Source organism: Mustela lutreola, chromosome 9 (genome assembly GCF_030435805.1).
Source record: "Mustela lutreola isolate mMusLut2 chromosome 9, mMusLut2.pri, whole genome shotgun sequence".
Taxonomy (NCBI): Eukaryota; Metazoa; Chordata; class Mammalia; order Carnivora; family Mustelidae; genus Mustela; species Mustela lutreola.
Window position 1 is genome coordinate 89,574,700 of NC_081298.1, and position 25,301 is coordinate 89,600,000.

Here is a 25,301-nt window from a genome sequence, read left to right on the forward strand (position 1 = left end):
CATTCAGGCTGTTCTTCCACCGGCGGTGCCCTGCTTTTGTAATGCAAATGGAAGGCACAAAGTGTCTCTTTGATAATGTGCAGTCAAAAGACAAAAAAGCATTCACTGAAACAGTAAAACTAATTCATAAAGCTGAAAGACAATAGGGAAGCATGATGGATTTTTTTTAAAGGAAAAAAAGTATCCTAGATCAATGTAATTGTCACAGTGTAAGCTATTCATAGCCAATGCATAAGGGGAAAATGGCTGCAAGTTTATTTAAAGTGGGAGAAGTTTTCGTAGGCAAGAAAAAATTTACACTAAACAAATATAAATATATTTGACTAGCAAGTTTCTGCTTGTCTTCTGAGAGGTCCGATATAAGGCTAGTTATTTAACTTGAGATCCACGATATTCCCTTAGTGTCCAAAAAATCTGTAGAAGTTTGCAAAGAACCCGGAGATCTAATGGTTAAAAGCCATATGGTAGCTTTTTTTTTTTTTAACTTTAAAGGGGAGTATCTATCTCTCCATCACATACCAGAGTTTAGCTCAAGGTCAACTTATATTAATGCATTAAACTTAGCTGTGGAGGAGGCAGAGGGCTGGAGGAAGAAGGATAAAAGAAGTTCCGAAATTGTTCTTCCAACATATTCAGCCAAGCAACAGAACATTGCCTTGATAAGGGATATATTGGACAGTTGCCATAATTCCTCCTGTTAGATCAGCTCCCACGGTACCTATTCCCATACCTTTTAAAGTATAGCATGTAACATTTTGCTTGAAAATTGCTTCCACCTCTATTGCTTTGTTATAGCTGTTTTGCAGTTTCGGTATAGAGGCAGTTCTGTGTCACAAGAAATTACTAATCTGAGGCTTGAGAAGGGGCAGCGTAGCCTTCCATTATCTCACCAGTGAGCTCTGTACAGGATTATTTTCAAATTTTCTGCTGCCATTACAATGTGCTGTTAGAGTGGGCAAGGCAGGGAGGGAGGGAACGTTATTGAAACTTGGTTACCAGGGTAGATAAGATAAAGTTCATCACTGTCTTGGCATCCACATTTGCAGCCAGGGGTGGAAAATTTGATGAAAGGCGTACATTTGGTCAAGGATATCGTTAAGATATAAGACTGGACATTTTCCATCTGTGTGTACTGAAGAGTTTTTTTCTTTGGCCATGGATGCTCATCGGAAACAGTCTCCTTGATTGTTTAAGTAAATAAATTTTCTTCCCATGTACTGTGAACTTGTAAATACCGGATACCCGACCTCAGCACCCGCCTCCTGTACCAACCTCAGGAAATAAAATTGGAATTGTGCAGAGATAACTTTCTTTAGCACGTTGCCATTTTCTTTCTGTCGCCTTCTATTCTTTGGTGCTGATAAAATGACAGTCCTGACTTCACTTTTATGTAGGCTATTTTTAGATTTTCTTCAGACATTCTTTAACCATTTCTCTCACACAGGCCACATACTCCAGGGATCATTTTATTCTTTGATGGGGTTATTAAGCAATCACTGCCTTACTAGGTCATTACTAGAAGTCGCACTTCAGAGCCAGAAACACAGGAAGAGGGACAAACGTTTCTCTTTCAGCAGGAGACTTATCCCGGGGAAGGAGAAGTCAGGGCGTTGATTACAGAAATCAGGATGATCGGGCTGCGAGTTATTCCCTGTGGTTGGGGTTCCCTTGCCCCCAAGCCACTACTTTTCCCATGGAGTCCAGCATCCCTTCTCTCCCAGCGGAGCCAGCCTCATGCATGTGTGCAGGTTTAGTGCTGGAAGGGAGGGTCAGCTTTACCCTGACATAATCACTCTTTTATGGCTCTCACTCATTCCTGAGGTGTTAATGCAGATCAAATGGGAAACACTCGGGAAAGAAGGCTTGGAGCTACTGCCCGCCTCGCTGTCCCGTCTCAATCGTTAATTCTGATTGTAAGATCTAAAGGTAATTTTGTTTGCTCTCTTAATGCATTGCAGTTCTCCCAGTGGCCCCTGCATATCCTTTCTCAAATTCCCATCTTGATCAATTGTTTGCAAATAATTAAGCTTTTAAGAGATAATGGCATGAGGCTAATGTACACAACAAAGGCGAGGTCTCCTGTCACTACCTATTGGACTGTGGTCAAATTTGCTTTGATATCCCAAAGTGATTAGGTTGATTGGTGTAGCTGGCAAGGGCAACTCATCTTCCCTTCATAAGAACCTCCTGATCTTCCTTAAAGCGGTGTCCTTGCCATGAATAGCAGAGGTGTTCTGGAGAAGGGCAAGGGGTGACCTAGGTTCTTGGTTGCAGTGGTTAGAAGGAAGTTCCCATTCTCTTCCTCAAATGGCACTTCTCTTTATCTCTTTTGTAAAATGATGTCTACCTTTGCCCCTCTAATGGCCTCCCCAGCCCTGCGGGCAAAACACAACAGGATTTCGAATGTTTTTACAGCAGCCTTGCTCTTGGCATGTTGGGTTTTTGTCAAGTCAGTTTTTTTTTTAAAGTCTACAAAGGAATAACTCATACTGTCCACAAAAAGCTTATTTAGGAAAGATGCATAGGATTTAAGATATTTAAAGATACTGGATTTCAGTTAAAAGCTTGCTTCTTTGTGAATTTTTGGCTGACTGTGGATTAGCTACCTGAAGTCATGGCTTTTATGTGATTCTAGCAATTATGGTTGGGTGTGTGTGTGTGTGTGTGTGTGTGTGTTTTCTGGGAATTAAAAGTTTGTGGGACATGCAGGCCAAGAACTATGAGAAAAAGAAAAAAAATTCATCTCCCTGCCATAGACAAAGGTTTAGGGAGTTTTGTTGACACCTTTTCCTCCCCCGCCACCTCCAACAATGACCAGATTATTATGACATTTAATTTCATCCGGGCTCATTCATTTTTATTAAAAAAAATATATCCTGAATGACTGAAAATTGTTTAATGGAGACAGAGTGCTGGGTCTTCATAGCTTGAGGCTGCCTAGCAATTATGCTGCATGAAATTAGACACAGTTTGTTCCAATTACTTAAAATCAGATCACATGAAAAGTGACAGAAGGAAAAAAGGCTGGAACTTTCTCATTTTATGATATTTAAATTATGAAATCAGAAACTGTGTGATGTGAAGAAACAACCTAAATTTGCACTGAAATTTTGAGGGCCATCGATTGCTCTTTGAAGCTGTAATAATTCAGGTAATTTTAATGACCAGAGAGAATTTTCCTGACACCACCTGCATAAATAAAATGTGAGTTCCATTTGCTTTGTAAGAATGGTTGTAAAACTTACTCATAAACAGGCATGCAAAAATACTCTTGAAAACACAGCACAAATAAATGACTGTGACCATTCTCAATTTTCAAAGTAACTAAAGGAAGGTAAATGGCATAAATATTAATTTTTATCCAGTTCTGGTCATCATATTAAGACACAACTAACAAGACAGGGCAAAAGGTATTGCCATCTGGCTATAGTGAAGAGAGACTGGTGACATATTTATTAATTCTATTGAAAATCCCTGAGCTTTCCACAGGACCTAAAAAACCATAAGCAAATTACAGAAGATTGGAGATGACTTGCGTACACGGGTCTACAGCTTTATATGGCAAGGAGTGCCAACCGCTTGGATGCCAAAATTTGTGTTTTTCAAAATCAGGCTTAGAATATGTAAGAATTGCAAGCCTGGGTAACCTTTAACTTTGATGGATCCTAAATTTCACATGACAAAATTGAGGATTCGAAAAATTGTCCCGTGTTTGGGACATAATCATTGAGCGGCAGCATAATTTATACAATCTAATAGGGTCGTGTGTATCTTATATACAATCTTTTGACTCGTGTAGACATAGAATTTCTATATACCAAACCCAAATTCAGTATCTGTTCATAGGATAAGAGGTTCGTGTGGCAGGAGCGTTGTGCGGCAGGAGCTAGGTTTTTTTTTTTTTTTTTTTAAAGATTTTATTTATTTATTTGACAGAGAGAGATCACAAGTAGGCAGAGAGCAGACAGAGAGAGAGGAAGGGAAGCAGGACCCCTGCCGAGCAGAGAGCCCGATGCGGTACTCGATCCCAGGACCCTGAGATCATGACCTGAGCCGAAGGCAGCGGCTTAACCCACTGAGCCACCCAGGTGCCCAGGAGCTAGGTTTTTTAACCTTAGGGAGGAGAACTGCTTTTTTTTTTTTTTTTTTTTTTTGACAGACAGAGATCACAAACAGAGAGGCAGGCAGAGAGAGAGAGGGAAGCAGGCTCCCTCTAAGCAGAGAGCCTGATGTGGGGCTTGATCCCAGGACCCTGGGATCATGACCTGAGCCGAAGGCAGAGGCTTTAACCCACTGAGCCACCCAGGTGCCCCAGGAGAACTGCTTTTAACTCATGAGATTGTGCCTGGGATGCCTGGCATTATTTTGCGTAGGGGGATTGTAACCTATGATCTTAGCCTATTAGGAAGTTTACTTACTGTTACTTGAGAAGAATGGGTTGACATCACTGTTGCGAATGAAGTCAGGAAAGTAGCCTGGATCTCTAATCGGGTCGTTTATCCCTTCTGTGGGCTGTTGAAAGAAACTTTATTATATGTTTCCATGTTGCATCTGAGTGGAGAGTATCTGTGTGTCGTGACAGGACGGAGCCTCCTTCTCGCTTCACAGATATTTACTGAACTCCTGTTGTGTGCCTGACTGGGCTTTGAGAATGGTGAAGGAGAAAGTCATGGACTTTGGAGTTGTTAGGTGAGTGAGAGGAGGCGCACCCGCAGGAGGCAGTTCATCAGGGCAGGTGTATCGGAGAGCCATGCTTTGCCATTAGGGAAGAAGGGAAAGCCTGATGTGAGAACAGTAAGGCAGGCTGCTGGACAAATGGGTAGGTGAGGCTTGGCCTTTGGGCTGAGATGAGAAAGTGACCCTGGAGGGTCAAGGTTGGTGTGTCGGAAGAACAAAAAGGAGGACTGTGTGGCTGGACAGAGGGGTAGGACAAGGGTGAAGAGAAGGCCACCACGTCTGAGAGGTGGGCAGAGCTGGATGGTGGCATGCCTTACAGGCCATAGGAAGCAGTCTGGAGGTTTTGGAGCAAGAACAAGAATGAAGATTCTAAGAGGTGTTTGGAACATTCCTCGTCATGGTGAGGCTTTGACACTGGAAGGGAAGCAGGAAATATCACAGAGTCTTGTGGCTGCTGACCATGTCTTTCCCTAGCCAGTTTCCTCACCTGTAAGACAGGAGGGACGATAGATTCCATTTATGTCCCTCAAAGGGATATAATGGGGATTAATCACCATCCTGTCTGTAATATACTTGGAGCTCTTTAGAGAAAGGCACTATATTCTATGAAAGCGAAGCCTTATTCTAATTGTGTATTTATTGATTAAGTGACAATCAAAGACAATGCTTATGGGAAAAATTGCTACATCTCTGCTCTCCGCAAACGAATCCCACGTGTACAGATATAGAACATATTTAAACTTACATATAAGAGCATTAAAGTGGTCATTAACGAGCCTTCTTAGCATCTAATCAGACATTATTAATGAGATTAAAAGCTATGTTAATTAACATTCAATAGACCAGAATTTACTTTCCAATGGCACAGATAGTTAAATTGAGAGTTGAGGGTGCCCTTTCTCATTCATAAGGGAATAGAGCGTTGACTGGCAGAACAATTCTTATCTTGGGAGAATTTATTGGGATGCAGTGTTTCAAGCTGGTTAGTGTGTCCACAGATAGATACCATGTCCCAGGATTTAGAAATGTGTATTCAGATTTAGATATAGTTCATTACCGGACAAAAAGTGCTTGTGCCAAAACTAATTTCAGTAGAATTCCAAACATTCTTTCAAGAGGGTATGAATTTCATTTTATTATCTAATCCTGTAATACTTTTTTATCCACTCTAACTCATGAAGAACATGGCCGGGCTTGTTCTTAGCATGCAAAATATGCTGGTCTTTGACCTTGTATTGGCCTGTGTTCAGAATTCCAGCATGTGTTGACATTCAGATATGGAAACCAACTTCGGTTGAATGTCATTTGTTTGCGTTACAGAAGAGCTACAATGATTACTGGTTAAAAAAAAAAATACACCCTCTTTAATTTTGATATTTGCATCTGGCACTATGGTGTTTTGGGGGGAAATATGTCATGCTAGCAAAGTGTTTAACCGCTGGGGACCTGAACTAAGGTGGTTGGTCCAAATGGTTCAGCTTTAGAAGTCTATGGTTCTATGAAAGTATTACGTCAAGGTGATACGCTTTCATATCATCAAAAAGAGCTTGTCCTTATTTTAATCCTATAAAGTACAGTGAAGATCATACTAAACTTTCTGTGTTTGCAACAAATAAACCTTTAAAGGATAAACTCAGTATCAAGGTTCTGCAAGTATCCTAAGTAGCTATTTATACACTTCACTAATCTTTGTAATTGGCTTGTCTTTTACTGCCATTAATTAGATGATGTAGTATTCCATTAATAAGAGTGACACACCTCAGCATTTTTACCTTTAATTATAGACTTCACTAGACACTTAGGCTATTGACAAAATAGCCTAAATATTGCCTGATCTACACACATTTTTTTTTTTTACACAGAGCGTATGTGTTTATTATTGAATCTGTAGCCCCTAGCTTTGCACCTGACACGTGATACGCACTACACTATCTGCCCCAAATATATGTGCGCACATCTATCTCGTTTGTTCTCTTTCAGCACCCTTACCCTTCTGAAGAACAGAAAAAGCAGCTGGCACAAGACACAGGACTCACCATCCTACAAGTGAACAATTGGTAAGTAATTTGGCTTTGTGATTACTCACAATCTGCTTCCCGCTCTGGCCACCTGCAGCTACTGTTCTGCATTGAGAAGACACACCCAGTTGTTGCTGTTTCCCCTGATGGCTCGTGGATCCAAAGTGAAAATAAAAGGTTGACTGATAGGTGAGAGCACATGCTAGTATGGAAACCACCGCCCCCCAACATTGCATTGTTTTCCATTGCCTTTTAAATGGACAGATTTTAGGTGTGGTATTAATGTTTAGTTCATGTTCATTGTGGTTCCATAAATGGCTCCTCCCACCACCCCGAGGAAAACTGATAGAGCAGTATCATCCTGTTTTCTATGGAACAAGAAGATCCACTGTCACATACGAATAACCAGTGATTTTGCTAGGGCTGAGCATTCAAGGATAGTCTCCCGTTTCCTCCTTCCTCCCATCAATGGAAAAAGAGAAATTATTTATGTTTCCACTTTGAAGCTATTCAAAACCTGCTGTATCTCTGGCCTGTGCAATACTGTTTCTAAATAAATGTGTGAATTCCTGATTTGGGGGAAGCTGAGATTCCGTACCGAGTACCGGCCAACAATATTCTGACAATGTGCAGCGGTATGGTAACGAGGCTTTGGGAAAGTATGATTTATTACCCTTTGTGAGTGTGCTGAAAGCCAGGTTCATGTAATCACCCAGAGCTAGTGTCATATTTGAAGGGTATCGAAATCCAATATCCTCTCAAACTAAGTGTATCTAATTAATTATCCTAATATTTTTAGATTAGTGTTTATGATGGGAAACCTTATCCTCTTTGAAGTAAAATCCAGAAAAGGCCCACAGCCTGGTTGGGGAAAGGGGAGAACTGGGAATGCCAGTTTGCAGACAGAAGTATTTCTTTCTGTTCAATAAGTGTCAAAGATTAATATTGCAGAATCTCTGATTACATGGCCTAATCCATTTTGGTGAATAAATTTGTTCTTGATGTCCATTGCACCTACATTAACAGACCCTTCTCTGTTAGAGAGCCTGGGAGCCTTTGGGAGAGATTCCAGAAATATTAAAGCCCATTACAGAAAATGTAATTTCTGTCAATATAATCCCATGTATTCTTCAATTTAGTATTTTAGAGATAACAAGCTACTTACAATATATTTGCCTTTGGAGGATTAATTTACAAAGTGCACTATCTGCAAGACACAGACAGACTCACATAAGCATTGCTTGTAAGGGTTATCAATTTCTATGACCTTACCGCAGCCTTGGGAGATCAATTTTTGCAGCCCTTTAGTCAGGTAGATGGGGAGCCAGCGGAAGCCGTACTCTACCGAAATGTGTTGCTAAGAGTGTGTCCCTGCCTAGGGTTTTTGTTTGCCTAGTCGTGCCTGCTATTGTATCTTAATTTCCAAGACTGTTGATACTATATATTTGAACTTGGGCTTCAGGTCCTCGTGGGCAACATTTATAGAGTAGACCTTCAATTTTGCATGCATGTCTGAATTCAGATGCATTTTCAAGGTTAAACCGATGATGTAATTTTAATACAACAGAGGCTGCACAATGTTATGTCCCTGGGAAACGTTCCCCTTTTGAGGGCCAAGGAGTGGCAGGGTGAACTCTAATTAAGGAAGGCGAAAGCACGGCCACTCAGGTGATCTGTCACACGCGCCATCTCTCTTCCTCTGCAGTGTCGTTAGCAAACGCTCTCTACAGACATTGTCACCAGAGAACGCATCCCGAGACAACTTGCCGGCCACAGGTGGGCGAACTTCAGGGTTATTTCCCCGTGGCTGCATGGACAGGCAGGCATGCCTGGGACACTGAACAGTAGGCAGTTGTCACTTTCCCAGATTCTATGCGGTGACCCCAAAGTGATTTCCTCAGTTATGCAAGTAGAGGAGGAAAGAGGGATCTTTAAAAAGTTCTAATACTTTTCAGAGTTCTATGCGGACTTCCTGTCCACCTCACACTGACACTCAGTGGTGCACAGATACCTAAACACGTCACTTCTGGTTCCACGGGCTGTGAACACTGTTGTGTTCTCCACGGGCCCTGCGACTCTGCCTGTTTCTCCCGACTCCTGTGCGCAGTCCCAGGTGGCTTTGGCTCGCGCTTCATTGTTTGGTACTTGGCAACTCTTTCAGCTCTGACAACTCTGTGGTAGAGAATTTCCCTCAAGTAAATAAAAATTGTCAGAGAGATTGTTTCTCCTGAGCTTGGTGAATAATGACATCCCCGTGTTCGAGTTGAGACTCTAAGGGTTTCTTAATTTTCTTCCAAACCTCCAACTTTTAAGGAGCTGATAATAGATTTTTTTTGGCTTTGAGTAGGAAGTAGGTTGCAAAAATGGGGAAACCCAGATGGTATTGTATGAAAACCGAAGATGTCAGAGCAGCTTGAATTGTGGCCTCCTTGAAGACTAAAAGCAGCATAACCACTAAAGGCTTTTCATTTTACTTTACCATAATACAGCATTACACAAAGCTTTCTTGAGAGCTTGTAAACGTTTTTTCCTGTATTGAGCATCAAGCCTAAGTTCCTTCTTTCTGGAAATCCTAATTAAAAGAAAATCCTCATTAGTATTTTAACATTTCCCCTTCACTTCATTTAGCCACAACATAAAAAAATGGGTATCTTCCCTCTTGGATTTCTTAAAACTTGTTAACACACATGTACATTTTGTACGAACTATGAGTCACTGTTGAAGAGATTTAACAAAATGCTGAAGGGCAGGTTGGGTGTAGATCAGTCGTAATTATTGGCAGCAGCATCGTGTATCGAAATGCACAATATGAAAGTAAAAAATATAAACTCATCTAGTTGTGAGCTTGTCTTAGAAATGCTGGCCGATGCAGCTTTCAGTTAGGTTTTGACTGAAACCTAGATGAGCCAAGTTTGGTGTGTTGCAATGGCTCTTTTCATCCCGTCACTGAACTGATGTCCCCTCTCTCTAATTGCCATGAGTGATACAAACTCCCTGTCTTGGCTAGCCGAGGCCAAAGCAGATGGGATCTGGGGAGAGAGGAGACAATAGGGAGAATTTAAATGGAAAACAACAAGACAGATTTGATTAATTAAAAGAAAATTTGGAATAAAAGAAATAACTCTTGTAACTCTTATGTTTGATCCACGTGTCAGGATGAAAACAGGGAGGAAGCATCTTAAAATGGTTGCTATTAGTGCTTATAGGTACTGGGCCCAGGGATGGAATGTGAAATTTATTAGATGAGACATTGTAGGACAAATCTCCGCCAACAGATTTTTTTTTGAGAATTGAAGCAATGAGGCAAATAATTTGGGTGAAAATATTTTTACGTTAATTGTAGAAGTATCTGAGGCAACTTCATGTTTTTCAAAAATCAACTTCCCTAACTCGTTGCCTAAACATTTATTTCTCTCTAGCATGCCATGGTAGACCTAGACTTCAAAGCACAGTAATTTTTAAAATATAATATGTGCTAAACATTCACGTATTCTTCTTACTTTGCTTTCTCCTTCCCAATTATGATTTGATCCCTACAGGAGAACTAATAGCATTTGGGACTTTTGCCTTTTTGTTTTTCCATTGTTGTTGTGGCTGTGAAAATTACTTCTGTAACGTCAACCACGAAAGCACATTACTACCATGTTGAATGTTTTAGTCATTTAAGCAGAAACTTCTTAAATTTTGAGATGGTTATTTAGATCTTTAATTATTTAGGTAGAACTTGAAAGAAAACATATACACACACTCATACACACACAGAGTCAATAGTTGGTTCTTTTTTTCTCCTGAATACACCAACTTAATTTTTTTTATTTGGAAATGCGGGTGTAGAATGGCCTTCCTCCTATGTTTTCACAGCAGTGCTGCAGAGCTGGGCCTTCCATTTGAGGCAGACTTGTGCCTGTGGTTGTGCGTTACTTGCTGGATGCCTCAACGACATTCTGCCTCAGCGGAGTTCTAGCCTAGGGTGTATTGAATAAATTTTACAGTTTCTTTGTTTACTACTACTCATCCAAACACTTTCCCATCAAGTCCTAATGTTAAATGATTATTTCTTTATGCTCTGAGAAGGCAATATGGAACTTAGGTGCAAAGTATATAGTGTATGTGAAATGTGGTCTGTATGCGGAAAGAAAAATCACTCTCCCCATCAGTTGGGTGCATAAAATTCCAGGGAGCATCCTAACATCTGAGGTGACACTTTTTACAGAACTATCACAGCTCTACCATTCTCAGGTTTAGTACATAGACCAGATTTTCCTAGTTACCTCATTTACTGCCTTCAAAACTGCAGAGCATTCAGGCATCTCTTCCCATTTATTACCAGTGGTGGTGGTGGGGGAGTATGTTATCCTTAGAGATTTATGCCACTGGCAGGTAAAAATGTAAACTTATTTTTTAAAAAATGGGATCTCCCTTATAATAAACAGATTCAACTGTTAAAGGTCAGGTTTCTTTCTGAGTTATGGCAATAATGTAGCAAATACTTTTATAAGTAATCAAAGATTCTATAAATATAGGTACCTGTGTAGATGTAAATGTTAAAACATTCACAAATTATCCTTTCAACTTCTGTGATCTAAAAATCAATAAGGGGTCACAGGGTTTCATAGAATTGCTCTGCTTTTTCTTCCAACATAATTTAATAATACATTTTACAGATGTTGTTTAAACATTAGGCACAGATTGTTTTGTCAATAAAGCTAAACAGAGGCATGACACAAAAGCAAGGAAAACAGATGTAAAAAACAGTGCAAGAAGCACTGGGTCATTTGTTTGCTATTCAACTGCAAAATGAAAGTGCAGGGTGTATAGTGATTTTCCTGGCCTAGAAATCACCTAGGGATGGAACAACTTCACACACAAAAGATAATTTTATTAAGCAGGTGGTTTGACTTTTTCCCTTGAGGATTTCAGTGTAACCTACATCTAAGGTAGACTTCCTAATTGATCAGTGGAGTAACAGGTGCAATGTTCTCAAAAGAAGGAAGAGAAGCAGGAGAAACAGAAGTAGGCTGACTCTCCAGCATCTTTCAGAGTGGGTTGTTGTTCTCCAAGCCGCAGTTAATTGCTATGCTTTTCACCTTGAGTGTCAATTCCAATAATATTACTTTTACGGGTGCTGACTGTGGGCTTAGATTATAGCAATCAGTAATACTCACTAGATAAAATACTGTCTAGTTGCTCATAAGAAAAATATTGAAATCAGTCAAAAAAAATGTTTAGCTTGCATATTGCCTGAGACAGAACTGGCATGGTGCCAGGCAGGCAGGGTATTATTAGGAAAGCTGAGCAAATAGCTCGCAGGGAAAAGAGCTGTGAATTTAGAAACCTTCAGGTATTGTCATGTCAGAGAGTTTTAGGAGTTCAACAGGGATGCTGCTTTTGTCTGCAGATTCTAAAAATTTCCAGCAAACAGTCCTCTTTGAAAATGACTCTGCAGTCTGTTAAGTATACTTTGTTGTAAGTTTGACACAATGAGTTTACTCAGAGCTCCCCTCCACCTTCATGTGTGAAATCACGCCCTGAATCCCACGAAAGGCGGAAAGGGGTCCCGGAGGACTTGGTGTCAGGCCACCGTGCAGGTCAGAAAACCCTGCCCCTTCCACCATGGGGCCCTAAATCTCCCTGAGAAGAGAAATAGGAAGATATGAGACGAAGGAAGATGGATTCGAAAGTCCAAATACCGTTCGGTATTACTGCTGTTTCTCCTCCAGCCCGCAAAGACAGTTTCTGAGTTTTCCAGGACAACACAGGAGTGTGATGCCCGAAGTTGGGGGTGGGGGTGGGGGGTCTGTCAATCTGGGCAAGTACTTCAGGATCCCGTGGGGCTAGGGTTCAAGTGAGGCCCAGGGCAGAGCGCGTGGGGAGGCCGATGTATCCAGCGGGAGCCCGGCGTTTCTGAATGTCTGTGATCCCTTTCAAGGCTGTGAAACCAGTGGTTCGTGGTTGACTTTGAACAAGTCCTAAATGCAGCAGGACTTGTTTCGAGTCCTCATCAAGCTAGATTTGTTGTTTTCGGTGTCTTGGCACAGTGGTCTGGTCAGAGAAGTGGAAGCAGCTCCCTGTGTGTCATGCATGCTGGCAGGACCGGATTCACACTCACCTGCAGACAGCGTGGGGAGAGGCTAACGGGTCAAGGGAGAATAGCCGGCACCCACAGGTGGCTAAGGAGCCCACTCTCCTGTGAGCCTCCTGACAACATACAGTTTACACAGGGCCAGTGAGGGAGGCAACATGCAAGAGAAAGAACACATTGAGCCCAAATGTTTTGGCTGTCTTCCCCACTCCTCACCAGTTAGACCTGTGTCCTTGGTAGAGTCATTCGGTCTCCCGGGGCAGCAGCTCCCGCTGCTGAAATGAACAGGGAGGACCCACTAGTGGGACTTCACACCTCTTCCAGCTCTCCTGTTCTAGACGGTGTGATCACTGCGAACCAAAGAGAAGCAAGGCGATTGCTCTGAACCTGCCTCTGATCCCAGCTTTACACGGAGTGAGAAAAAACCCAGGTCCTCTGATAGAGAGACAAACGGGGAAATTAATTTAAAAAGTTGCTACTTTCCTTCATCTTAAACAAGCAAATCAAGCACTGTAAAGTAAAAACTGGATGAAATTAAACATTATCATACGACATGAAAAACATGTGTGCTGTCATTTTAGGATTCATAATAAAGATAAATCAGTTGTTTTTAGCAGTGTGCTATGAGTCTGTGAAGGGCATGACAGATAATAGGCTTGAAATTTCTGAAGTTATTGTACAGCAAAATTTGTTTTTTCCTTAGGCGTTCAATCTTTTTCTCTGGTAATTTTGTACATGACAAACTTTTTAGTGGGTGCATTAATAATCTATAAGTAATGGGTTGTCAGGTGTCAGTTAGATAAGATTAAAAGACTGTTTAAGCATTATCCATTTGCTTCTTTGCATGAGTTTTATAGGTCAGGAGAAATAACTTTTTGAGTTGTGGTTGTATATGCCTGGTGCACCCCCACCCCCCATCCGGCCCCCCATTTGGCTCTGCTCCAAGTATGCATGGAAGAACTGTATTACATGACATAAATCCTACATGTAGGAACAGATCGGAAACTCACACTATGTGAATCAAGGGGACAAATGTCTCAGCTGTCTTCTGTAAACTTGTTTCAGTGTTTCAAACGTTACTCTTTATCTTCTCAAAGGCAACTCTGTAAGGGGAAAGGGCCTCAGCTGAGAGGGACCCTGAAGCCTTAGATATTCCGAGTTTCCTAGCAAGTCAGGTTTAGGTCTATTCTTGTCAAATCTGTCTTAAGTGTGTTTACATACAGTTTGCCTTTCTGGTATTTTCTGCTTGCACAGACCTGATCTCCACCTATTTTGTGTCAACAGTTACTGAGGCTGGTGCTGGGTGATTAACCAGTGAGCGCCGAAGCCCCACCGAGCTGTGCCCACAGAGACCCCTCTCCTCTCCTACCTCATCATCTTGCTTCAGGCTGCACCCACCTAAAACAAACAGCGTTTCTGAGTGGTTAAAAAATCCGCCTGAAATATTTTAAAAAATGGGGCAAATGTCGGCTCTGGGTTGAATAAACGATTTTCTCAAAAATGGAGTGAAGCCAGGGTTGGGGGGTGCAGGGGAGGAAACGTTTCTGAGGGTAAACGTTCTCTTGGATTCGGCCCACATCGCTCCAGTGTGTGAACACACTCAGAGTTTTGCGTGGATGCCTACGTTTTTGTGTTGCTTCTTTCTTAATTTTTAAGGGGGAAAGGGGATATTAAAAACCAACCAGCCACACAAACAGTGACCTCCAACAGCACGGATGCTTGTATCTTTGGCAAAAGAGGGCTCTCCTTTTCACGGCCCTGTGTAGTCATTGATATTTTTCTTTTTATTTCCGTTCTTATGAAGCTTTTAAGCCCGACCCATTAGCATGGGAAATAATGAATGCTATCTGGCTCTTGACACCTGAACAATAACAAATAAACAAAAAAACCTTAATCTGTTGCCATTCTTGAGAGCTCTTCTTTTCCTCTTTACCCTCTTAACCAATGTGACTAAAGGACCTAATGCCTCACAAGATTAGATCTGATCATTGAAGAAGGGAAAAAAAAAACATTTGCTTTCCCGAACGCAACTTTGTCAGGCCGATGGGGATTATCAGTCTTGGGTTCTAAATGTGATTTAGCACAAAAATGAATTTCCTGTCATTGGGGAGATCTGGCTTACTATTGATTACATCGCTCTATTTTAAGAATCGTATAATGCACAATGATTAAAAATATGTATATTTATGTTTTCTGGTACTTTCTACCCTGGAATGCTGATTTGAATGTAAATCAGTCATTTTGAGTGTTGTTGTCCACTTGCAGGGTTTGTTGGCCTATATCCCTTGAACATCTGCTGTGGTTGACTTTATTTGATCCCTAGATTGGGTCAGAGTTCATATGTGCTTGGAAAGGGCAGAGAGTAGGGGATGTTGAAAAAGCTAATGGAAAGAATCCTACATGTCCAAAGATGTCAGATCTCAGCTCCCACGGCTGGTCACCTGGCAGTCCAGTCCCATTTGCAGATAGGAAAGTACAATAGGTTATGGCAGAGATTCCCATCCTTGGGGCCCAGTGGGGGCGGAGAGGGACTGGGGGCCAGAAAAGGCATATCAGAATCATTTTGAGTGAATGTAGTATAAAAAAGCCTATTGCGAATTAACTTTTAATTTTAGTCATGCTCTCTCTTTTAAGATTCCAAATCACACAGGGCTATGAGATTTTGAAGATCACCACAAAGGAGCACGGATTAAAATTTTAGGAACATCACGCTGTAGAATGTCAGAGCCCAAGTCCTGGATGGGATTTAAACGCACCATTTGACAGATGGGGCTCAGGGCTTTATAATGTGCTGCTAATGAGAGGCAAGAATGGGGCTGGCTCCTTGTTCAGCACCTCTTCTGTGCTTCCCTTATGCATTTATTATTAACAGATTTATTGAGATATAATTCACATACCATGAAATTTGCCCATTTAAAGTGTACAGTTCAGTGGTTTTTAGTATATTCACAGATACTGTGCGACCATCACCATAGTCACTTTTAGAACATTTTTATCATCTGAGAAAGAAACCCTGTAGGGGCACCTGGGTGGCTCAGATGGTTAAGCGTCTGACTTTTGATTTTGGTTCAGATCATGATCTCGGGGTGGTGAGATCAAGCCCCTATATCAGGCTCCTTGCTCGGTGGGGAGTCTGCCCAAGATTCTCTCCCCCTCCCATTCTCTTCCACTGCCCCTCCCCCCACTTTCTCTCTCTCTCAAAAAATCTTTAATATATATATGTTATATATGTATGTATATAAAGAAACATTTTGCCTTTTAGCTATTACTCCTCCCATAGTTCCATCCCCCACTCTCTGTCTCTATAGCTCTGCCGATTCAGACATTTCCCATAAAGGTAATCACTGTAAACATGTGGCCTTTTGGGACTGACTTAAGCTTTCACTTACCATATTGTATTCAAGGTTCATGAATGTAGCAGATAGCAATACTACATTCTTCTTTATGGCTGAAGAATGTTCCTTTGGACAGACCACATTTTGTTTATCCATTCATCAGTTGCTGGGCATTTGGGCTGTGCCCACCTTTTGTGGCCATAAGCGTTTGTGTGTGTGTGTGCTTGTACCATTAGGTATTTTTTAAGAATCAAAATGACAATATCTCAACAGATTCTTGTTTTTGGTTTTAAATTTGCAAGGCTCTTTTCATAGACATTAACTCATGTGGTCATCATGGTTCCAGCACCTCAACACTACTATGATCTCAGAGAAGCGAGCGGCAGTTTTCCCACTCAATTCTCACACCCTTCTCCCTAGATGCCACTCTGATTCTCCCTATTCTTGGCCAGTGTTTTGACTGTAATTGTGATGAGTGATATTGTTCAAAGAAAAGGATAGCCACTCAAGTGAAACACCCAGTCTCCAGATTTCCTCAGTGTGACTTAGGCGACCGTAAGCATTTCCCCAAGATTTGACAAGTTCCAAGAGGAGGTCATTTTAATTAGTTTACTGCCTTCATATGAAAAATCTTGTCATATACCTCAACTGAGAGATTTTTGCCTTTAAGTATAATTGGTATAATTGGTTCCATTTGCATTTAAGGTCTGTGGATTATATTTTGATATCCATTACATAGAACTCTGGTTTCAAACTTTATGAATTGAAACAAGTTACAGTGAACCTTCTAAGGGATAGAGACAGGCCTCTATTCCAGTCAAGCTTTATTGTGCCATTCTGCAGTCTAACCTGTGACCAGGTGAAAGAAATCAAGCTAAATCTTCAAATCTCCTTCCTTGGCACTCCCTTGGAGTGGAGACTCCAGGCCTGGGACATTTTTGGCTAGTGATGGCTTGGGGAGCTGAAGTCACTAAAGAAGTGATCCTCCAGAAAGGAAGGAGCTCAGAGACACTCCATAAGGGGTACTGGGATTCTGTGACCCCTTATGCATGCCAGGGCTGGTCACTATTTTCACACAAGAGGGTTGCAATTCCAATCATGTGGGGGAAGTTTTACATGGAAAAAAAAAAAGTGCATATTTGATCCTTAGAGTGTCCATATACCCCAACTGCCTGACATATTCATGGTTTATGCCTGTTGTCCAGCATAATTATTAATAGTATCCATTTACTCTTGAAAGTGTCCAATCTTAAACGATACATTGTGTGGTCATCCTGTTTATAATGGAAATTGGCAGAACATTAAGAACTGTTTTAAGTAAACATATTTATTCTGTAATGTTCAAGGGATGCCTAGTTAAATGCAATTTTATTTACTTTTTGTAAATATGGAAAAGTTAGAATTTACCCCAAAAATTGTTCAGCTTAAACCAAAGAGACACCCATCTATTCATTGAAGATATTATTGATTTTATTATACCTACTTAGCTTTTTCAATAATGTAAGAGGTTTTGTTAGCCTAGATTTCTCTAATGCTTGTTCATTGTGCCAATAATCATTTTAATTCCATATCCCTTAAGCATTTGTCTTATATTTGTGTAGTTATAGGAACTCAAATTTGGCATATTGTCACATTTAAGTAAATATTACATAAATACCATTTTATTACATATGCTTTATATCAATGGATACTTAAGATATTTTTAACTGTTGGGCATTTCTAATGCTAGTTCTGGCAAGATAGTCCCATAATTTATTCCACTGGGTTTGGAGCCTAGTGCTTTGGTGATCTAGAAAGTCATGGTTAGTAGCAGAAGAAATAGAGATCAGCCACTAAAGGAGTACCCCGTCCCCACTTTAAATTCAGGTCAGACTAAAGGATATAGCAAACTTGTATTTTTCTATTTTTAAAAAAATATTGTATTTATTTATTTGACAGAGAGCGACACACTGAGAGAGGGAACACAAGCAGGGCGAGTAGGAGAGGGAGAAGCAAGCTTCCCTCTGAGCAGGGAGCCTGATGTGGGACTCGATCCTATGACCCTGAGATCATGACCCGAGCCAAAGGCAGATGCTTAGTGACTGAGCCACCCAGGGGTCCCAACTTATATTTTTTTTAGAATAAAAAATCATTTTATAATTTGCTTTCAATGAAAACTTCCCATTAATATATAATGAAGTGATGAAATATTTGAAAGTAATTTCAACACTTAATACATGGGTTTGTTATTACTTTGCATTATAATTTTCAGATAATTAGTGATTTTTTTCACTAGTTGCTTTGAAGAAAATTTTATATGTGATTAACTTCCTCAGTGGTCTGAGACAACTTCAGCTCTTTCTAGAGTAGTTTGACAAATACTCGCGTCACTGCTAGAGAAAGGGAATCTCCTCAGACTGCTGATTGATGGGCTTATTGTGATTGGAGGAAATTTCAATAATCTGTTCCTAGAATGGATGGGGAGCAGAACATGTGCTCCCTTCTCCCCTCCTGTCCACTCCCCTCTCCTACCCTCAGACACACAGATGATGGATTGCAGTCCTGGAACTGTTGGATCCGGAGGAGGTTGGGAAACTGGAAAAAGTTGCCAGAAACATGATTTCATAAGGTTTGACTTGAGATTGAGTCAACTTTCTTGAGTGTCTTAAAATCGTGTTTTAAGAAATTATATTTCACAAAGAAAAGGAGTGTGTAAGGCTTGGACCCTGAAGACTGCCAGTTACGGATCATTAAATTCAATAAGTAAATGTAAATCTGAAATGAAGAAATCCAACAAAAGATTTTGAAGTAGATTTTTGTTTGAAAGAACAAAGAGTTATTTGAGAGATAGCTAGAACTCATTCCCTTTAGGGTTTGTTTATAAAACAGGCCTTCGAGTTATTAGGAAATGCTGACTTTAAAAATATAAAGCAACACAGTATATGTAGTTTTATTTAGATGATTGTGATAAAGTTGAAAGAAATACTAGGAAGGAAATTCATGGAATAGAATAAGAAGAAAAAGAATAAAATTCAGGAGTTCGGCAACTAGCTTCCAGTGTGAAATTTTATTTTTAAAAAATTTTCACTATTCTTAATTTTATAAAAATATTTGTAGAGAATACCTAAATGAAGTATGTATAGATTAAATATTATACTTATTTGCTATTTATTTTTAAGTGATAAGGAATAGTGCATGTAGAAATCACTGGTATTCTTAAGAATGCATGGTATAAATTTTTACTAAGTATGTACATAGATATTCCTAATACCTAACTATTAATTAAAGATGACTATAATTAATACTTTATTTAATGGATAGTATAAATATAGAAGGCGTCTTTACTAACATATCTTGCTATTTAATGAAATCTTCTGTTTAATAGTAAGTTGATAATTTTAGCTCCTTGGGCATAGGAGGGTATCGTAAAATGATATTTCTCCATACTTAAATGGGTAGCTACCTTTGTGCTGACTATTCACTAAGCCTTGTTGGCAAGAGACACTGTGGGGATGACGGAGAGTCCTGTCGTTTAGAAACAATGGCGTTTTGGTTTTACTTGGCTCACTGAGTTGGCTGTGACATGCTAAAGTCACACGGTGGGCTGCCCTCAGTCATCGGTAAACTAGTAGGTGGTAAACACTGAGGAAGAGAAGGTGAAAATGCTCTTTCTGAAGGGGAGCATGTTATTTTTCCTTAGCATTGTTAGCATGACAGAGAACTTACAAGGAAGACAAAGGGCATAAGAGTAAAGGAAAAGGGCAAGGCTATGTGGAAAATGTTGTCTGTGGTACCGGGAAAATGTACCCTGTGTTTGGTTCTAGTGGATGCCCACTGTGATCTCGCCATCCTTCCTGGTTCTCACAAAGAGGAAACTAAACTTAGCCATCCAGTTTTGTGGGAAGGAACCAGGGCATGGAGTGGAGGATAAGCTAAAGGGCAAAGGTTAACTTCAGAAAGCTGTTCTACCAGATCTTAGTCAGAAAACTATTCAGGTGTCTAAAGATGGTGAATGAAAAAAGACAGGTAGAATTAGCAGAATGGCAAACAAAACAAAACCAAAACACAAAACTTTAAAGTATGATGATAAATAAGCAGGTTGGGGGCAAGGAGAAGAAAGAATGAAGAAAAACTTCCTGTATTTCTTTTTCGCATAACTCAGGATTCATCTCCCATTCTCCTTGTCTGGTTCCTATTTTAAAAATGCAAAGAATTAAAATTCAATTTTGAGCTGATCCCATGTCTCAGAATTTTTAAGATTTTGCAACCCTTTCAACCTCCCATTCCCTCTTAGTATGGCTCTAGTCCTAAACAAATAACTGGGTAAAAACTGTTTATGTTGACATGGAATGAAGCTATAAGGCCAATCCATTTTGTTTGCCATCCCTGGTAAAACACCTTGTTTTGAGAAAGGGGATAGTTTGGTCACAGGAAGAAATTCTGATCCATGATGCAGTGAAAAAAGGAAAGATAAGAATTCTTTCCCTAATTCAGTCTTTTACCACCTACAAGGTGTCCAGTTCTAAAAAAGTACTTCACAAAAGAACATTGTTTTCAAAGCAAAATAGTATCTATAAAAAAATATATATGTTGATGTTTGGGATATAATGTGGAAAGAAAACAGGATGTTTCCCAACCTTACACCCAACTAAAATACATTGTATATCTGACAGTGTACATCTAAGTCTCAAGGCCTGTAATGTTTGGACATCAACTGTTTAAAAAAAAAAAAAAAACCCTCCTCTTACAACTTTAAACTAACAGACTTTTTAAAGAGGGCTTATTAATATGGAAAAGACTAAAGGTTGTGTATATTTCATGGATCTATTTTGTCTTAAACTGTTTTGTTGTTGTTGGAGAATAGATTTTTTTTTTATTGGACGTTCGGATTGGAATTTTATCATTCTCGTTTTCTTTTCTCTTCAAAAACATTGTTTCTTCTTATGTTAAAGTTCTAATATATATTTATGTATTCACACATAAATATAGATATATATTTGAACACACACACCACATATGAGCTTAAAATAACGTTTTACTGATGCTTCTCGAAATGAGTGTTTTAAGAAGGGAATATGTTCATGTAAGTTTACATAAAAAAAAACCTAAAGGTCTTTTTTTTTTTTTTTTTTTTTTTGATTCAGCATTTAGAAAGTTCTTGATAATCTAGAATCTTCCACAATGGAAAGTAAAGGATTCTGTCACAAAAGCAGGGAGGATGAGATGCAAGGTCAAAGGGCATTTTAGAAACAAACAGCTGGACCAGTTTATTTAAACAGATACAGGGATGGGGGAACTGACCTCTGTTTGACTTATAGTGGGAGGAGCAAGAATGTCATTTTATTACTTTGCCCAGAAGGAAAATGTTTTTGTATCTGAATTCACCCCGAAGCCATCTAAACACATGGCTTTGCTGTATGTAGCATAATTCCAAAGAGAGTATATAGAAGCCAGTCTAGGATAAAATACACTAAATAGAACCAAATGTTGAGATGGTTTTAAAATCGAAGAGTTGATATTGTTTCAAAATATAAAATCTTTTGCCATTTACTTAGTTACTTTCAGATAAAGATGTCTGCCATGACCCTAGATAATATTATCAGTGTTTTATGTAAGTATAGGAAGCATAATCCAATAAGATTCTGAGAGTTTACTCTGTGCTATATATGTATCGATAATATTCATTATATGCAGCAATTGTTTTAAATTCGCTTTCAAAAGTGAGAAGTTCTCAGCATATTACTAATGTGGTCAGTTTGGACAAAGTGATGAGGGGTTCTGAGATTTTCAGCTTTTTAAATTTTTATTTTATTAAATGCATGGATTCTCACCTTTATATCTACATATCCTATAGGTAGCCTATGTCTGTGTTGTCAATAGCAAGAAATGGCAATTGCCACCAAAAGGGAAGAAAGTAGCACCTGGTACCTGAGGCCCCTTAGCTAAAAGGCTGTGATGAGGTATGCACTCTCTACATGGGGACCAGAGCAAGTGTGGACTAATTGCTTTTAATGATGTCCTCTGAAGACCTTTAGAGGCACACAGACAAACCTCTCAATATACTGAGCAGTGGGTATGGCCCAAGTGGTGAGTAGACTCAAAACCCAAGAAGAACTTTCATTCTAGAAGGAACATGTTAAGAATCATGGATGTTTGCTGTGCCTGGGTGGCTCAGTTGCTTAAGAATCCGACTCCTGACTTTGGCTCAGGTCATGATCTCAGGGTGGTGAGATGGAGCCCTCATTGGGCTTTGTGCTGGGCGTGGAACCCGCTTAAGATTCTCTCTCCTTCTCCCTCTGCCCCTCTGCTCTGTGCTCTCTCTCTCTCTCAAAACAAACAAGCAAGAAAAGGAATCATGGATGTTAAACCTGGGGAGAAGCCTATGGCACATGATGCATGATGGCTATAGTTTAAATATTTGAAGGCCATCCTGAAGAAGTAAGATTAGAATTGTTTAAGTTCCCCCAAGGAGTTGTCCTGGTGAAAGGATTTCAGATCGAGTAATGCAGAACCTTCTCACAGTCACCTTCCATAGCTGGAGTGCACTTTCAGGTGAGGTAGCAAGTGCTTTATTAGAAACAAACCAGCAGAGGCTACCTATCTGTTTGGTGGGGATATCAGAGAGATGATCCATGTCAGTGACCAACCCAGGTGACAGTGAAAGCCCTTTTCAAACCTGAGGTTTAGTTTTTCTATGATTCCTTGCGTTTAATAGTCATAGATTCAAGCCTGAGTTGGTTATTATGAGCTGGTCTTTGGAAATCTGAAAGTATGAGTGTGAAGGAAGCAAGCTTTGGAATACAGATAAGTCACTGAATCTTCTGATGCATAGCCTTATCTTTGTCCATATGCACGAACAGTACAGTCATCAAAATTCCCAGTCTACAAAGTGTTCAGTCATGCTTATTTCCAGACTCAACAGTAGGGTTGTTGCCAGTGGTGACTGGCTCAAAACCAGCTCATTCTTGGATATCTATTTCGTTCAGAATATTCTAGATGAGTGACACAGTAGTGGCCAGGCTCTTGTCAGGATGTTGGGGGAAGTGGTGTTCACTACCATTTGCCAGCCGTGTGTCATTCAGCAAGTTATTAACATCCCTTGAGTTACATGTGACCTCAAAGAAGTCACTTAATTTCTCTGAGCCTCGGCTTCTCGTCTGTTAAAAAGTGTCCTTCCCATTTTTAGATGAATAGTATAAATCATACCCACAAAATAATGTGTTTTTAAAGGGACTTTTAAAAAATGTTACCAGATTTCCTTTCCTCTAAAAGCCTGCAGATGATAAGCAGTACCATAGATAAAGAGCTGGTTTTTTGCTCTTTTACCTATGTTAGTTACTATGAAAATTACTTTTGGTATATGTGGAATATTAATATTAAATAATTTTCTAATTGGTCATGCAGTGAAGGCAGCTAATGAAAAAGCAGATTTTTTTTTCATTTTAATTGGTTATTTCACATGGTGTTTGTGCTACACCTGTGCTTATAATGAGAATGGAGAATTAATCTAACCTTCTGCTCACATGATTCCAATTTTCATGGTTTATACAAGATAATGATAACCTGATTTGCAACACAATTTGTTGTAGATCTATGTTTTAAATATTTTTATTAGCCAGTCGGGGACTTCATATACAAGAACTGTTAGAATATATATTGCCAATAAGAGTTAACACTAATGGTGCCCTTTTAGATTCCAGTTTCATTATTGACTTTAATTACTTTTTGGATAATAAAAGAACTTAAGGATATAGGATATTGAGAATCTTAAAATGTCGTGAAGCATGTATTTTTTTTTTCAAGATTTTTATTTATTTATTTGACAGAGAGAGAGAGAGAGAGAGAGATCACAAGTAGGCAGAGCAGCAGGCACAGAGGCGGGGGAAGCAGGCTCCCCACTAAGCAGAGAGCCCAGTGCAGGGCTCGATCCCAGGTCCCTGAGATCATGACCTGGGCTGAAGGCAGAGGTTTAACCCACTGAGCCACCCAGGCATCCCTGAAGTATGTATTTTATTTTATTTTATTTTTTTAAACCTGTCCCTCTCTGTTTAGTGATTTTTTAAAAAAACTATTTTCCTTCCTGAATGGACAGACTTACAAACTAGAATGCATACTGGACTGTGGGCCCTTTAATCATTATTAAACTTTTCATTGTGTTTTTTTTTTATGTGCTGCTCATGTTCTATCTATTCAAATCTGAGTTGATAACTAAAAGCACTTTACTTTTTCAGAATCTAATATGTCCAACTCATTTTCTGTATTTGACATGTAATTCTTAGCATTACACAATACAAATGGATCTTAAGAGTTAGAAATTTCACAAGCTCGATTTTGTAGGGCTTGTACTAACCACTTAAAAAAAAGTTCAGTGGCTAGCCACTTTTTGAGAGGCTGCAAAAATTAAAACATAAGCCTATTAAGACACTTAAATGACTTAATTAGATGTTTATTATAAATTTTCAGGACTAGCTGGAGAAAGCAATATTATAAGTTCAATTACTGTATAGCTGTGACCTTGCCTTGACCTTAGACTTTGCATAAAGAGCCAAAGGGGAAAAAAAAGCCACCCCAAGAAATCTCTACAAGGAATGTGTTTCTCTGAAGTCCCCAGCAGTGTGAGTTAGTGGTGATAAACTCCAGACATTCTCTCATTTGATGGTGTGCCGCCATCCCAGTTCATTATCTTAATAGTGGGCATTAAAATAGAATTAGGTTTGCAAGAGGTAGGGAAGGTTTTGATAAAAACTGTAAAAAAGAAGTCAGAGAACATAAGATTGAAATGTCACTAATTAGGAGAGGTAACAGATGCCCTTATGAACATCTTGCTCTCTACGCCAAATTTCCCCCCCCTTGCAATTGAAAAGAGTGGTGGCTCGTATTGTTTCCTGAAAACTCTGCTAATTCCCCCATGAAAAGATGAAATGGAAGTGTCCAACTGTGGTAAAACAGGCAAACATGAATCAACTCAGAAACCCCAAGCCCGTGTGCTCAAAGGTCACTGGGGGTTGCAGGTTGTGGGGCACGGGAAGCCACGCTCAGAGCGGTGCAGAGAACCATTTTGCCAAGATCTAGCTTTGCTCTCACTATGCTGCTTCTTCTCCTGTTCTTCCACCTCCTCCCACCCCCACCACCGTTTTTGTTTAAGGAATAATGATTCGCTCTACTTTCTTGGTTACAGGTTTATTAATGCCCGGAGAAGAATAGTGCAGC

The 25,301-nt window shown here is 39.8% G+C and overlaps 1 protein-coding gene across 4 annotated transcripts in view; it reads left to right on the forward strand.

Annotated features, from left to right (window-relative positions):
• The window catches only part of MEIS1 (Meis homeobox 1), a 133,803-nt gene that overhangs the window by 103,182 nt on the left and 5,320 nt on the right, over positions 1-25,301 (forward strand). For all 4 annotated transcript variants that reach the window (XM_059187843.1, XM_059187841.1, XM_059187844.1 and 1 more), the window contains exons 9-10: positions 6,658-6,734; positions 25,270-25,301. The exon at positions 25,270-25,301 is cut by the window's right edge. In XM_059187843.1, the coding sequence (XP_059043826.1) occupies positions 6,658-6,734; positions 25,270-25,301 (109 nt within the window). The remainder of the gene's footprint in view (positions 1-6,657; positions 6,735-25,269) is intronic.